Genomic DNA, 16549 nt, shown 5'->3' with positions numbered 1-16549 from the left:
TGCTGGCACTGTGGATAACCAAGTAGCACTCAGCACCATTCCAGCTATATGACGGCGGTCTATTAATAATCGAGTCCGGACCAGACAATCCAGTGAGCATCGATCCACACAATTGGGATACGATGACGTGCATCAACCTAGTCAGCGAGACTGGAGCGCCTCCGTGGTCTTGTGGTAGAGCGTCCACCCGGAGAGCAGAAGGTCCGGGGTTCGATCCCCGGCCGCGTCATACCAAAAGACGTTAAAAGATGGTACTTGTTGTTACCCTGTCTGGCGCTCGGCATTAAGGGGCTAAAACAAGGACTGGTCGGCTCGGAGTCAGTATACTGTGTCTGAGTGGGGTATTCATGTTAAACTGCGGCATGGTATCTCAGTGAGCTAGCACTATAAATCTGCATCAGTCCGGACTAGTACAAGCAGCCACACAAACACACACACGTACATGCACGTCGCTATATAAGTGCAATAATCTTGGACGAGACGTTAGACCCAATTTCACCTCACCACCTCAGCGAGACTGACCACCCGATCCCGTTAATCGCCTCTTACGACAAGCATGGGTTGCTGGAGACCCAAGTAGTTAATAGAAATTTGACCAAAATAACCGATGGCGTTTCCAAGATGCAAACCTGAGATGCCGGTTTGGCTCCAGGAAGATTCAGTATGTATTTCATTAATATTCTTCAAAACAATTCCTTGAAAGTAAGACGACTAGTATTTTGATCGACATTAAATTACAAAAAATAATTTGCCTATTACCCCGTGGGTCAGACGAGGTTTTGTGTTGCAGTGTTTCATTTCAGATTAGCGTGGACGTACGATCTCCTCACTATGTGAAGAAGATAGTGCGAGAGAAGGGGTAGACAGGAGGTTTGATAGGAGGGCAGAGAGGGGGGAGGAGGAGGAGGGGGGGGGGGGGGGGGAGTAGAGAGGGGGTAAACAGGAGGGTAGACAGGAGGGTAGACAGGAGGATAGAGGGGTAGACAGGAGGGTAGAGGGGTAGACAGGAGGGCAGAGATGAGGGTAGACAGGAGGGTAGAGGGGTAAACAGGAGGGTAGACAGGAGGGTAGAGGGGTAGACAGGAGGGCAGAGATGGGGTAGACAGGAGGGCAGAGATGGGGGTAGACAGGAGGGTAGAGGGGGTAAACAAGAGGGTAGAGGGGGTAAACAGAAGGGTAGACAGGAGGGTAGAGGGGTAGACAGGAGGGCAGAGATGGGGTAGACAGGAGGGTGATGGGGGTAGACAGGAGGGTAGAGGGGGTAAACAAGAGGGTAGAGGGGGTAAACAGAAGGGTAGACAGGAGGGTAGAGGGGTAAACAGGAGAGTAGAGAGGGGTAGAGAGGAGGGTAGACAGGAGGGTAGAGTGGGGGGTAGACAGGATGGTAGAGTGGTAAACAGGAGGGTAGAGAGGAGGGTAAACAGGAGGGTAGAGAGGAGGGTAGACAGGAGGGTAGAGAGGAGGGTAGACAGGAGGGTAGAGAGGAGGGTAGACAGGAGGGTAGAGAGGAGGGTAGACAGGAGGGTAGAGAGGAGGGTAAACAGCAGGGTAGAGAGGATGGTAGAGTGGTAAACAGGAGGGTAGAGAGGAGGGTAAACAGGAGGGTAGACAGGAGGGTAGAGAGGAGGGTAGACAGGAGGGTAGAGAGGAGGGTAGACAGGAGGGTAGAGAGGAGGGTAAACAGGAGGGTAGAGAGGATGGTAGAGTAGTAAACAGGAGGGTAGAGAGGAGGGTAAACAGGAGGGTAGAGAGGATGGTAGAGTGGTAAACAGGAGGGTAGAGAGGAGGGTAGACAGGAGGGTAGAGAGGAGGGTAGACAGGAGGGTAGAGAGGAGGGTAAACAGGAGGGTAGAGAGGAGGGTAAACAGGAGGGTAGAGAGGAGGGTAGACAGGAGGGTAGAGAGGAGGGTAAACAGGAGGGTAGAGAGGAGGGTAAACAGGAGGGTAGAGAGGATGGTAGAGAGGAGGGTAAACAGGAGGGTAAACAGGAGGGTAGACAGGAGGGTAGAGAGTGAGAGAGAGGCGGAAGGGGGGGGGGGGGCTGTCAGTGGAGAGTTACTATGGCTACAGGGATAACAGTAATACTATTTAGCTATCACAAAACACCATCAAACATTTTCCTAAATAGATTACATTCTTAATAACACAATGTAAAAAAATAGAACGGGGACATTAAGTATGTGTCAAGAACTATGTATGATCTATCTGTCATGTATCTATATTTAACATTCAAGATGTATTCAGGGATAAAAGCAATACAACAGCGAGGTATGAAATGTATTCCTGACATAGCCATGAAATCCACACTCCCCATTAACGACATCCCCATGTCAATAGCATGTTCATTTCACCCCGTGGAGACAATGTAATTAATTAGTGCTAATGTTGCCCGTGTGTAGCTATAATGACAAGGCGACCACGGCTATGTACAGCAGGATATCCGATACACTTCATAACGCCCGCTTTGCACGGTATTAATTGCTAATATGAAAACAGGACGGAGCGGTGTAGCGACTATTAGGGGAGTTATTAGCTTTAAAAGCCTTTCGCAGTGCGGGGATGTTAGTTCAAGGGAGGGATGATAGACATGATGATGTCGCGAATTTCTGAAAGATTTAATTATAGAAAAAGTGACAAGAATATATAGAGCTGGCACGCCATTGCTGATAATACGATGGGAGTGTTGCGGCGTTCACCTCTACATCATTGTTTAGGATGCGTGTGAAATCGTTTTATTTAAATGAAACATTCTTATGGATTAGGCTTTAAAATATATATTTCCTTCTTATGTTTACCCGATGGGTGGGTTGTTTTATTTTTTTTATTATTACGACATGGTTTTGATCAAACAAACCAAGGTTTGTCCGCTCCAAGCCCGAACTCTCTGGGTATGCCATGATGGCATGGTTGTAGCTTGTACGTTTACAGTTAATCTCTTCATTCAGGGTGGTGCGATGCCCAGTTGGAATCATTTAAATTAACAGTACAGGTACGGATTCATGTTTAGGTGAAGGTGAGATGAAATGGGGTTTAACGTCGCTTCCAAGATTATTGCACTTATATAGCGACGTGCATGCACGTGTGTGTGTGTGTGTGTGTGTGTGTGTGTGTGTGTGTGTGTGTGTGGCTTCTTGTACTAGACCGGACTGATGCCGATTTATAGTGCTAGCTCACTGAGATACCATGTCGCAGTTTAACATGAATATCCCAGTCAGACACAGTCCTTGTTTTAGCCCCTTAATGCCGAGCGCCAGACAGGGTAACAACAAATACCATCTTTTAACGTCTTTTGGTTTGACGCGGCCGGGGATCGAACTCCGGGCCTTCCGCTCTCCGGGTGGATGCTCTACCACTAGACCACGGAGGCCGTCGGATTCAAGTTTAGCAAGTGTATATTCAATCATTGCACTTGGTGAATGGTGACATATTACAGCGTACTCGTGTTCAATATGAAGATACATAAAACTGACAAAGGTCCGTATTTCCTGTGTCCGCCATTAGTGTCAAGTGCTATCTTGCACCCTTGTCCATGGACGACATGAGAAAACGGATGACAAATCTCGGAATGTTAGCCCACTCGTTCCGCAGGGTACGTTCTAGTGCAGCCTCAGTGGTTCATTATGATACTGTCCTACGTGGCGATCCATCTCGTCCCATAGTTGATCTATCGGGCCCAAACGCTGTGTTAATTATGTCCTAATATTGTCGTGTTGAAAGATAACGCTAGCAGAATTCATAATGGGAACAACGAACGGCCCTTAAGCTGCACTTTCAGAATGTGCCTCCACTGTGGGAGATAACCGCCCACACCATTACACTGCCACCACACAACCTGTCGAACTACCGTATGCACTGGCGGCAAAACGTTCATGGCGATGTCGGTACACCGAAGAGTTCTCTGCTGTTTGTAAGGTCATGACACCACTTTGGTAGCAGTTGACGATCGTGAGGAGTCCAAACAACATCTCAGGCAGTGTTGCCTCGCGATGGCGGTTCAGACATCCTTCTCTATTCTGGAATTGCTGTTGTAGAGGTTGCTGTGGTACATTTTGTATGAAGCGGTTCTGCGCAGTCCTTAAAATATGGAGTCGGCCTGGCCTGGGCCAGTCACGTGATGTGCTATGCTTTTGAGACCAACATCATTGAATACCGTGGCTACATACGACTACGATTCAACTGCTTCCAATCGCCCGACGAGCCCTCCAGTCAGACACTTCCCACAGTATTTCTTTCGCACATGATTGCAATGTGATTGGCTATTTTAGCGTCGTGTTAATCGGACTCAAAGTGAAGCGACGGTAGCGTGAGTGAGTGAGTTTGGTTCAACGCCGCTTTTAACATTATTCCAGTTATATCACAGCGTGTCAGCTTAAGGTAGGAGGAAAGCAGGAAGTGATGCAGGTCTCAGACGTTTACCACTTCGCTGAAACCCACAAGTATGGGTATGGTGCTGACAAACCTAGAAACATAATCGGGGCGAACCGGGATTCAAACTCACAATCATAGGTTTCCAGCGACGACTGGACCCCCCCCCCCCCCCCCCCCCCCCCCTCCCGACCGAAGGGGTACAGGGTATCTATTGCAACAGAGTGGAGTGTTATAATTCACTGGATAGTCGAGGATGGGGTTTCAGATACTGAAAAGTTGTAAATCTATATTTATGAAATATTTGGGGCGGTGAAGTAGCCTAGTGGTTAAAGTGGTCGCTCCTGGTGCCAAAACACGGGTTCGATTCTCCACATGGGTGCAATATGTGAAGTCCATTTCCGGTGTCGCCTACGTCATAGTGCGGGAATATTGCTAAAAGCGGCGTAAAACCATACTCACTCGCCATGAAATATTGTTCAAAGCAGCGTCAAACCAAGCTCATGACTGGAGTGACACGAATACATGATTCCTATAACAAGAACACAAGAACAGAGAGGCGAAGGCGGGATTCCCTGGTAATTGGAAAAAAACTTGACTTCTCTGTGCAAGAAGATTTAGATTGGAGAACCAAAACCGGAATATCGTGGTTATATGGACACGGGATGTGCACCATTTCCGCCCGTATGTCTCAAGACGTAGACACTTACTGAAAAGGAGTTTTTTTCTGTTTGAAAGAAACCGTTTTTGTCTCGCAAGCAATGCACCACATTATAAATAATGTTTGGGTAATTCAAAGACGACATTTCAGAAATATCTATTTATGTCACAGCTGAACCTGGAGTGGATGATCTCCCGATTCTTTGATATGACAGATTAACTATACAGTAAACAACGGTTATAACGAACTCAAAGGGACCACTAATTTTAATTCGTTATAACCGTAGTTCGTAATAAGCAAATGTAGGTAATATATACAGCAAATGCAAAGGACCAAAAAAACCCATTTCTATGTATCCGTTAGTTCGTTATAAGCGTGTTCGTTATAAACGTAGTTTACTGTAGTTATATGAAAGAATCGGGTGGCCCTAACTTTGTTTAACAGTATATATGTAAAGACAGATGGAACTAAAACCCTCATAGATCACTTGTACCGAAAGAATTCTGCTCACCTCCGGAATACGACCCGTGAAGATCCGGGTTAGAATAGGTGTTCAGCAACCCATGCTTGCCGTAAAACCCGACTATACTTGTCGAAAGAGGCGACTATCGGGATCGGGTGGTCAGGCTCGCTGACTTGGTTGATGCATGTCATCGTATCCAAATTGCGTGGATCGATGCTCGTGATGTCCATCACTGGATTGTCTGGCCTAGACTCGATTATTTACAGACCGCCGTCATATAGCTGGAATATTGCTGAGTGCGGCGTTAAACAACAAACAAACAAATCAAACCTCCGGAATACGGACATTCCGAACATTGCTTGTAAACAAGTTCTTGTAAACATATGCTGTTTCTGTCGACACAATTAAAAAACCTGGCAATTTATTACCTAAGAATTCTATTTGTGTCGTTACCCTTCAAATCCAATCTTTTCATGTAAGAATATGTATTGTATCGCCAATGTATTTGCAAGATTACACGCGATGTTCACGACCTCGAATTCAATCTTAGTGAGACCTGAGATGGGATAGGTCAAATAGTAAGACGAATAGTCTCACTTCTCTCAACAAGACCGAATTCAAGGTCGCGATCCGACTTATGTGCCGACATCTTCTGAGATGGATGCACGCATTAATCAAATATGTTGTATTTATTTGATACCTATACCACCCCCCCCCCCCCCCCCTCTTTTAAAATGGACTCGTCTAACGTTCATGGATATCCTAGCACGTGCAGCAACGGCATTGCGTACATTGCACGTGCACAAACTGAGCGTGACCTTCACTGTCATTCATTGTGCTCAGTAAACTTTAACTTCATTACCTACCCCGGTGTTTCAATGGGAAAACAGAGGGTTACAATACCAAACATGATATGTGTCGTTGCAGGTTCCATTTTCATCATGGAATTTTCTTTGTAAAGAAATCTGGACTCCTAACCAATCAACATTAGATGCGAATTTATTTTGAAGTAATAATTCAAAGCCGGTCTTACTTATGATTCAAAGTAAAACCTTAGATCTTACTTGACAGAAGTTAAAACTCAAAGCAGGTCTTACTTGAGGGCAGTAAAACCTCAAAGTATGTCTCACTTAAAAGTAAAACATCACTATGTATATTCAAAGTCATTCGCGGCTTTCAACTTGATTAAATCCCAGAACTTGCTGAAAGGAGAAAACATCTATAGAACAATGGAGTGACGTCACCGGATGTCTGGAGTGTATTCTAAGGCTGATGGCATTCTTAGTTATTTTTGTTTTTCTCATCTCAAAGAGTTTCCCAAATGGGGTCGGTCGATCGGAAAATAAATAAAAAGGTAAAAAAGGTTCCTTATTTGCAAAGTACCTATTTAAGTTAGTCAAAATTACAATCATGTTTGTTTGTTTGTTTGTTTGTTGTTTAACATTGCACTCAGCAATATTCCAGCTTTATGAAATATAATCGAGTCTGGACCAGACAATCTAGTGATTGAGCATTGATCTACGCCATTGGGATACGATGACATGCATCAACCAAGTCAGCGAGGCTGACCACCCGATCCCGTTAGTCGTCTCTTACGAAAAAAGCATAGTCGCCTGTTACGGCAAGCAAGGGTTGCTGAAGACCTATTCTATCCCAGATCTTCACGGGTATACAATCATGTAAAACCAAGGGCTAACGCACCGTCTCAAGGCTTTGACGATGTATACCAAATAATCACCAATATTCAAACAATGTCTGGTCGTCCAAGATTATTGCACTTATGTGTGTGTGGCTGCTTGTGCTAGTCCGGACCGATACCGATTTAAAGTGCTAGTCCACTGAGATACCATGCCGCATTTTAACATGAATACCCCACGAAGAAACAGTACACAGTATACTGACTCCGAAACGGCCGAGCACCAGGCAAGGTAACAACATGTACCATCTTTTGACGTCTTTTGGTATGACGTGGCCGGGGATCGAACTCCGGACCTTCCACTCTCCCAGGTTCGATTGCCTACAGAGTCGCTCTTCCGATTGTATTCTATCACTTCATATGCCATTGAAATATTTAGGAAACATTGGCTAATTGGCTACAGAGAGGAGACTATATATCACCGTCATTTCGTGACATAAGCCAAACTGTAGCAGCATACCACCAAATCCCACAATTTTAAATACTGGTATTATCAAAGTTTTTCTGAACATTTTGAGAATATTATCTTACGCTAGAATATCCTATTTTTATCTCATTTTGTAAAGAATTAAGGGTTAGAAAAGTCAATTTAATTTCCAGAAAGTCACGTTGTGACTTTGTTATCATCGGAATGTATCAGGTTTCTATTTGTTTAACTCGGTTATTTCGCCGTCTAATCCTGTATTCGTGATCACTATATTAAATTCAGCATCGACATGGTTATTAAACTGTTTTTGTTGGTTTTGAAAAGAATTAAAACAATCTCTTCGAGAAATGTCACCGAGTTTTAAGTATCAAAGTAACAGTAAACGAGACGGTATGAAAGTACAAGTCATGAGTGAGTGAGGTTTGTTTCGCAATTGTTCAGCGACATCTTGACGGGGACACCAGAAATGTCTCTTCGGTGTGATGACGAACGCTTTAACCACAAGGCCTCACCTCCGTCCCTTAAGACCCGTGAAGATTCCCGGGTAGAATAGGTCTTCAGCAACCCAACCAAACGTCCCTTAAACGATGAGTATAGTGGAATGCTATTGTACAGACACTTATTCACTGTGGATCTGATTGTGAGTGACCCTTACATGAAACACGTGCCCCAATGGACCTGAGAGATGATGACAGCATCACGTGGTCCCAATACTCTTTTGTCGGCACCACAAACAGAGGATATTCCTGGTGTCGAGTGAAATTAACCCCTTCACCTCCGTCACGGGGGCACTCTTGCACGAATAATAGTTCCGTCAAAGTGTTATGTTAACTGGAATGAAATGTCAAGTGTTATGTTCACTGTACTGAAATATCAAGGGTAATGTTCACTGTACTGAAATATCAAGTGTTATGTTCACTGCAGTGAAATATCAAGTGTTATGTTCACTGTAGTGAAATATCAAGTGTTATGTTCACTGTAGTGAAATATCAAGTGTAATGTTTACTGTAGTGAAATATCAAGTGTTCTGTTCACTGTAGTGAAATATCGAGTGTTATGTTCACTGTAATGAAATATCAAGTGTTATGTTCACTGTACTGAAATATCAAGTGTTATGTTCACTGCAGTGAAATATCAAGTGTTATGTTCACTGTAGTGAAATATCAAGTGTTATGCTCACTGAAGTGAAATATCAAGTGTTATGTTCACTGTAGTGAAATATCAAGTGTTATGTTCACTGCAGTGAAATATCAAGTGTTATGTTCACTGCAGTGAAATATCAAGTGTTATGTTCACTGTAGTGAAATATCAAGTGTTATGTTCACTGTAGTGAAATATCAAGTGTTATGTTCACTGTGCTGAAATATCAAGTGTTATGTTCACTGTAGTGAAATATCAAGTGTTATTTTACTGCAGTGAAATATCAAGTGTAATGTTCACTGTACTGAAATAGCTAGTGTTATGTTCACTGTAGTGAAATATCAAGTGTTATTTTACTGCAGTGAAATATCAAGAATTAATGTTCACTGTAGTGAAATATCAAGTGTTATGTTCACTGTAGTGAAATATCAAGTGCTATGTTCACTGCAGTGAAATATCAAATGTTATGTTCACTAATAATATAATAATGATAAACGATATAATTTATCGCTATCGGGACTTCCGTTCGAGACAGGATATGTTTTTCGACCACTGATTCAAACCGTACTCTATTTTCCTTATAAGGTAAGGCGGAGCCCAACAAAGAGTTCTTTCAAAACACATTTAAAACATGTCCGGGTGCAAACCTAGGACAAAACCGTTTCCCCTAAGCATTTTCTGGTAGAAGCTGTTTACAAAATTCCGATCCATCCGCAGATACATGTTGGATGTCAAGTGTTATCTGTTATGTAATAAACATCTGTCGACATGGTCACGTTGTCAGCGTCAAGTCGTGCACCAGTCAACAATACCCCCCTTTGAGAATAAGTAGAATAGTTAATCGCCGTGGCATACCATTCCTGAAATCGGAGACCACGTGAACAATACCTTGTATGACCTTGACGCAACGGTAGATAACCGTGACCTTGAGGCGGATCCAAGGTTTTGTAAAAGAGGGGTTGCACATAATACCCACTCATTGTTCTACACAATGACAACGGTTCCTGCAAGAGACGTCAGGCCCCGATCTGCAATGTTAACCTCGCGTCGCCCTATCGTTATGTTTTGTTGAAGTGTAGGAATCGCTGTCACGTGAGGGCAACCAGGTGTCACGGCCCCTATGATATAATGTCTTCCTGTTAGCTCAGGGGCGGTCGGGTAGCCCAGTGGTTAAAGCGTTCGCTCGTCACGCCGAAGACCCGGGTTCGATTCCCGACATGGGTACATTGTGTGAAGCCCATATTTGGTGTCCCCCGCCGTGATATTGCTGGAATATTGCCAAAAGCGGCGTAAAACCATACTCACTCACTCCTGTTAGCTCAATAACAGCTCGAAGGTTGTTGAGAACGTCATCCTCGACTACTCGGTATAAGTCAATGAAATACTTTTCGAATCAATATAAATGATGAAACTTCGTCAAGATAAAATCATAGAAAACGTGTAATAGACTAAGAGAGTGGATTGTCTTGTCTTCAATGATAGCCTAGTGGTTAAAGCGTACAGCTCACGCGGCACAGCACGTGTTTGATTCTCTCCATACATCGGTACCACGTGTGAAGGTCAGTTTTGACGTCACGATCTGTGATAATGGTTTACTACATCTAAACTCACTCACTCACTCACTCAGACGCTGCAAACCCTGGTTTGGTAGCCCACTCGTTTAGACCCGTGAAGATCCGGGGTAGAATAGATCTTCAGCAACCCATGCTTGCCGTAAAAGGCGAGTGTCCTTGTCAGTAGTATAGTGTCAGTAGGCAGGAGCTGGTTTTGGTTGAGGGAGGTTGAGTGAAAATAGGGAAGGTGATTGGTTGATCCAAGTCACGTGTTCGGATAGGATGACTCATGCATCAACAGCGCGTCGGGAAAGGCTGGGGAATGAAAGGTGTGTGTGTTTATAAGGCAGAAAAGAATTCATAAGAAAACAAAAGTAAAAGGTTATGAATAGAGCTATGCGTATAGCGTGCTGCCCTAAATAGACAGACCGTACCCACAATAGAGACGGGTTATGTCAACACGATATACGCCGGGTAATGTAGGCACACACACAAATGTACGTCTAGCTGGATCAAATTCATCTTGTACGGTCTACACGTTGTACAAACGTTGTCCACCCGCCATTACAAGCCCACCCACCGCCGCAAGTCCACTGGCCAGCGGCGGCGGCAGATGTGCTTGTAACGGCGGGTTCGCTTGACGCAGCGGCGTTAGCGGGTGGGCTTGTAATGGCGGGTGGATTTGCGGCGGCGGTAGCGGATGGGCTTGCGGCGGCGGCGTTAGCGGGTGGGCTTGTAATGGTCGGTGGACTTGCGGCGGCGTTTGGGCTTGTAACGGCGGCGGTATGCTATGTTTATTTCTCCTGTGTCGTAACATGACATCTCTCCTTGAAAACATTTTTTCACAGTCCGGACAGGTGGCAACCCCCCCGTGGTGATCCAATACGGTGTGCGATTAGAGGGTATGAAGCTTTCTTTTATACCCTTGACTCTGTTGACGCTTCAAGGCAGCAAGTGCCCGTTCCACCACAGCCTTCACCTCCGACACATGTTGTATTTTCACGGGTTGGGGTGTTGTCTTCGATTCCTGTTTGGTTGTCATCGTTTTCATTTTAGGTGTTACCTGTCTCTTCTTTGTCTTCAGCGTCGACTTCTTGGCTGCTTGTGGTTTCTTTCTCTGTTGTGATTTTCTCAACGTAGTCTTCCTAAATATATCTCTAGGGTCAAGTCTAATCTCTGACGCTTTCTTCATGTGTGAGTATGTTAAAAAAGCGATCATATTAGTATATAGTCTTCGTCATACTACACCCGTGAAGGTCCGAGTTATAGAATCGACCTTCAGTAACCCATGCTTATCGGCGACTGACGGGGATCGGTTGGTCAGTCTCGCCGACTCGGATGACACGTGCCATCGGTTCCCAGTTGCACAGATCGCTGCTCATGCTGTTGATCACTGGATTGTCTGGTCCAAGCTCGTTTATTGACAGACCACCGTCCTAGAGCTGGAATAATGCCGAGTGTGGCGTAAAACTACATTCACTCACTCACTGATACCAATACATCTAAAAGGTAATGTCATCATTTAAATGGTGAGTTTAAACGCGTATTTTACCCTTACAAGGACGAGTGCATTCCACACACCCTTCCTGTTATCAATGTGTCACTGTTTACAGTTCGGGCGATCATAACCCTATAGACATGTGTGCGGGCGAGTTCATTCATCAGAAATCTGTCATTTACGATGTGTTTATAAATATGAACTGCTAACCACGCTCATAGTCATGTTGCGTGTCGTGGTTAGAACCGTAATTGATCTATTGAAAGGTGTCATACATTCGTGTTCGGATATATAGGTACAACATCTACACGCACATACTTTCCTACATCATTCAAATGTATTAAATACCGGATACGTTTAATAGACACCAACGAAAGAAAGGTTTAATGAGGGGAATACCCATATATATCCTCTCTGAAATAACTCCCTTTTAAAATAACAAATGTACAACACATCTTCCCTAACATATCATAAATACGGGACACTGGTCTCACAATTTATGAATGGGAAGCTTCAGGCGAGGCTGGTATGTTAACATTAATTGTAAGGCCGGGGTATGTTGACATTGTTATGGGCGGTCGGTCGCTTAGTCTCTCTGCTATACATTAGCTATGAATAAACCTGCTTCGACATATATTTCCAATAAAACATTTTCCTCGTCAAACAATTTTCCATGATAAACTCTGTTCTGTCTTCGAATTAAGGGTGAGTATTGTAAACATGAAAATGTCCTATAGATTGCTTCCATCACTTTCCCAACAAACCTAGCTTCGTGCCGTCACACTGCTACATGTACTTATCAGTTTTCTATCTATTTTCAAAATAGCATGTTACACGGTTAAAACTCAAACCGTAAGGCTTATTTGTCATCGCGTTAAATGGAAACGCTAGCGTTGAAACATTAACTATGTAAGTCGGGACAGGGTTGAATAAGTGAACGCCCTCTATACAAATGGTTCACAATAGTACGCAGCGCGGGGTGATTCGAAATCCGGCTGCCTTCAGCGTTATAATCAATGCAGGGTGACGTGGCGACCTCGTTGTTGCGCGCTCAACGTAATTAAACGACACTGCTAGCTTGCTGATTGCGTAGTCTTATCTATTTTGTCTATATATTTTTTTCTATACAGGTTGTCTCACGTTCATGTGTGTGTGCCTACATTACCCGGCGTATATCGTGTTGACATAACCCGTCTCTATTGTGGGTACGGTCTGTCTATTTAGGGCAGCACGCTATACGCATAGCTCTATTCATAACCTTTTACTTTTGTTTTCTTATGAATTCTTTTCTGCCTTATAAATACACACACCTTTCATTCCCCAGCCTTTCCCGACGCGCTGTTGATGCATGAGTCATCCTATCCGAACACGTGACTTGGATCAACCAATCACCTTCCCTATTTTCACTCAACCTCCCTCAACCAAAACCAGCTCCTGCCTACTGACACTATACTACTCTTGTCGTTAGAGGCGACTAACCGGATCGCTGCATGTCATCGTTTCCCAATTGCGTGGATCGATGCTCATGATATCGATCATTGGATTGTCTGGTCCAGACTCGATTATTTACAGACCGCCGTCATATAGTTTGAATATTGCTGAGTGCGGCGTTAAACAACAAACAAACAAATCTCACTCGTATACCACACCATACAAACTACCGACTCCAATCTGCCAGTGTTCTGTCGATACATCTCCGTTTATGCTTAGTCCTCGAATAACCACATTTGCTGACACTAATTCTGCAATTGATATTTATGCCCTTGTGAATTTAAACACAGCTCTTTGCAAAACCTGCGTTAACGATAATAAAATGTATTGAATTATTAATCAGTGCATCGACCACAGGCCCAGCTTTTTTGATAAACAATAATCCTTTCATGTTGTTTATAAACAATGTTGTTCTCGAAGATACGCATTGTAACTTCATTACAAGGTAACAAATCAACACGTTACGGGAAATAGGATAGCTGAACATCATTAATTGAACACCTAAACGAATCTGGCCAATATAACACGGTATAAAAACAACTGTCAAAAATCAATTACAGCGAATGTAAGGTGACAGCGTAAATCCGGCTATTCGCCGACACTTCCGGGTGTAACCGCGATCATATAGGCAAACCACCTGGCTTTGTAATAGACAAGGTGTAAGGAAATTGACAACCCGTCACAGTTTGTGTTTATACTTGACAGTCACCAGCAGTGAAATAGACAAAAATCGAGCTAAGATTAATAAATCGTCCTCGCATGCCGTTCGCTAAAATCCCGTTGCCAAAGCCAGCGAATGAGTTTGCCTGAGCCTAACACCAGCCGTTCGCTGTGGCACCTATATGCTGTCAATCAACCATCACACTGGACACACGTTGTCGATAACATGACGTCACGGGCCAAAGCGATAGGAACATGCTTACAAGCTCAAGCCTTCAGTGTGGGTTGGAGGTGGAGATTATTCTGTTAAACATCTGCGGATTCACATAAATAGGTGCGCTCGGACAAGACTTTGTGGGTTCCAAGAATGTCTCCGTTTGTCGTGTTTGTCATTGGTTTGACTATTGTCAATGGGGCCCCGACGAAAGAAAAACTGCTTCCTAGGGTTATAGATGCGGTTGATCGTGCGATCAAATTCTTCAGCTCCGATTATAGTAGTATCAACGTGGATGGGTTGTTTGGTCTTAGGATTGGTCAAGGTAAGTGACATTTCACTGAATGAATCTATAACCATAGTGTTAAAGGGCAAGGCGACCTCTGTTCTCGCCGGTAATATGGTCGACAATACTTATACAGCGTCTGCATATTATGAAATTTGTCCCCATGGGATCCCCGAAAACATTTTTTTTACAGATATTTGTCATTTTAAAATTATTCATTTTTAAAATTAAGATTTAAACTTTATTTTTCCGTAATTGAAAGATCAACGGCATGTCTTCACAAAGTCAATTTTACAAATATGATAGTTAAAACATCTAATACGATATTTGAGTCATGGTAATAAATATCAAACTTAAAATACATAAAATTTACAACAAAGTTGAAAAATAACAATCGTTTTTACACATAGAGATTTATATAAAATACTCAAAACAGTGTACGTTGTAGTTTTAATGATGCGTGGAAATACTGTGTGCAAACAATTAAGGTAACACCAACAAACATATGTTGAACAATATTATGTTGCAGATCAACACCGAGCAAACCCACATTTTGTCTAGTGTTGATATAATCTATGATAACAAGACAGGAGTTTGTATTGTAACAGTAACCGTCAGAATTCAAAACAACAGTCTAGACTGGCATTTTAATCCTACCATATCAAATGCCCGGCTTAAAAAACAGTTCAGCCATGGTAGCATGTGAAAATTAAATTTAGAATCGTATTTTGAAATTTCAGTACAAACGTCTTGCTTCAGCGTTCAAGAAAACGATTTATTTGAAACTCGTGGGTTATTTTAGTTCTCAAAGAACGTGTTTTTATCTCATAACTACCAGTGTTAATCACGGTATAACGGGGCAGTGATTCGTTATAGCAACATCCGGGACAACCAGAACGCAGTATGTTGTTTACGCAATGTTTGATCAGTATTACTTTTGTTAACCCTTTGTGAGGTAAACGTTGACATAAATATCAAATGAATCCGTTCAGCAAACGTGTGTTGTGTACCAACGGGTTGTACAAATGTAACTCACGACTTACAAGTAGTTTTAAGTCCATAAATCTGCCTACAGTGAGACCTATTTTATGGTTTGCAAATATCACCTATACCCAGCGTCGCGTTCTGTTATTAAGGTGTTCGCATTATCGAATGACGTCTGTATAGATAGGGATTTGTTATAGTCTGTGTCGATTGCCTAGAGGTTGTTCTATTCAATATTCTAATACACACACACACGCGCGCGCCGCGCGCACGCATATATATATATATATATATATATATATATATATTATATATATATATATATATATATATATATATATATATATATATATATATATAATAAAAAAAATAAAGTCCACGTTAGTCCATCATCTTCTTTGTATCAATTTCAGACATAGTACTTTCGCTGTCTCATGACAGCTCTTCAGTGTAACTGACAATGACATATAATACTGATATTAATACTGTATATTTTAATTCAAATGTCTCCCTACAATTGTTAAATTACTTGGTGTCGTCGCTGGAGTGTGTAAATACATTATGACGTCACAGTTGTAATTTATGACGTCATCATAAGTATGACGTCATATTATACTATAATACACCAAACATTGAACTGTACTGGCGCTTAGACTCAGGCTTGCACTCAAAGAATACTTTAATATGGTTTTATTTGTAACTATATAATTTGATTTAAAACTTTTAGAAATTTAAAAAACATCAATATGGTTTTATTTGTAACAATATAATTTGATTTAAAACTTTTAGACATTTAAAAAACTTCAATGTGGTTTTATTTGTAACAATATAATTTGATTAAAAACTATTTTAAAAAGACATTATAGTATACTTTCTTTTGACCACCAGCTCCTGCGCTTTTTTAAATTCCATACTGGCCGGTAAAAGGCGACTATGCTTGTCGTAAGAGGCGACTAACGGGACCGGGTGGTCAGGCTCGCTGACTTGGTTGAAGCATGTCATCGATTCCAATTGCCGTGATCGATGCTCATGATATCAATCACTTGACTGTCTGGTCCAGACTTGATTATTTACAGACCGCCGTCATATAGCTGGAATATTGCTAAGTGCG

The 16549-nt window shown here is 42.6% G+C and overlaps 1 protein-coding gene across 1 annotated transcript in view; it reads left to right on the top strand.

Moving 5' to 3' along the window:
- The first annotated feature begins 14195 nt into the window (after positions 1-14195).
- LOC139456203 (UPF0764 protein C16orf89 homolog) overlaps positions 14196-16549 on the top strand; it is a 56739-nt gene continuing 54385 nt past the window's right edge. Inside the window, exon 1 of the mRNA XM_071237757.1 lies at positions 14196-14493. Within this exon, the coding sequence (XP_071093858.1) occupies positions 14322-14493 (172 nt within the window). The 5' untranslated portion in view covers positions 14196-14321. The remainder of the gene's footprint in view (positions 14494-16549) is intronic.

This window comes from Haliotis cracherodii, unplaced genomic scaffold (assembly GCF_022045235.1).
Source record: "Haliotis cracherodii isolate W230 unplaced genomic scaffold, xgHalCrac1.p SCAF_11, whole genome shotgun sequence".
Lineage (NCBI taxonomy): Eukaryota > Metazoa > Mollusca > Gastropoda > Lepetellida > Haliotidae > Haliotis > Haliotis cracherodii.
This window is presented reverse-complemented; position numbering and strand designations above follow the sequence as displayed.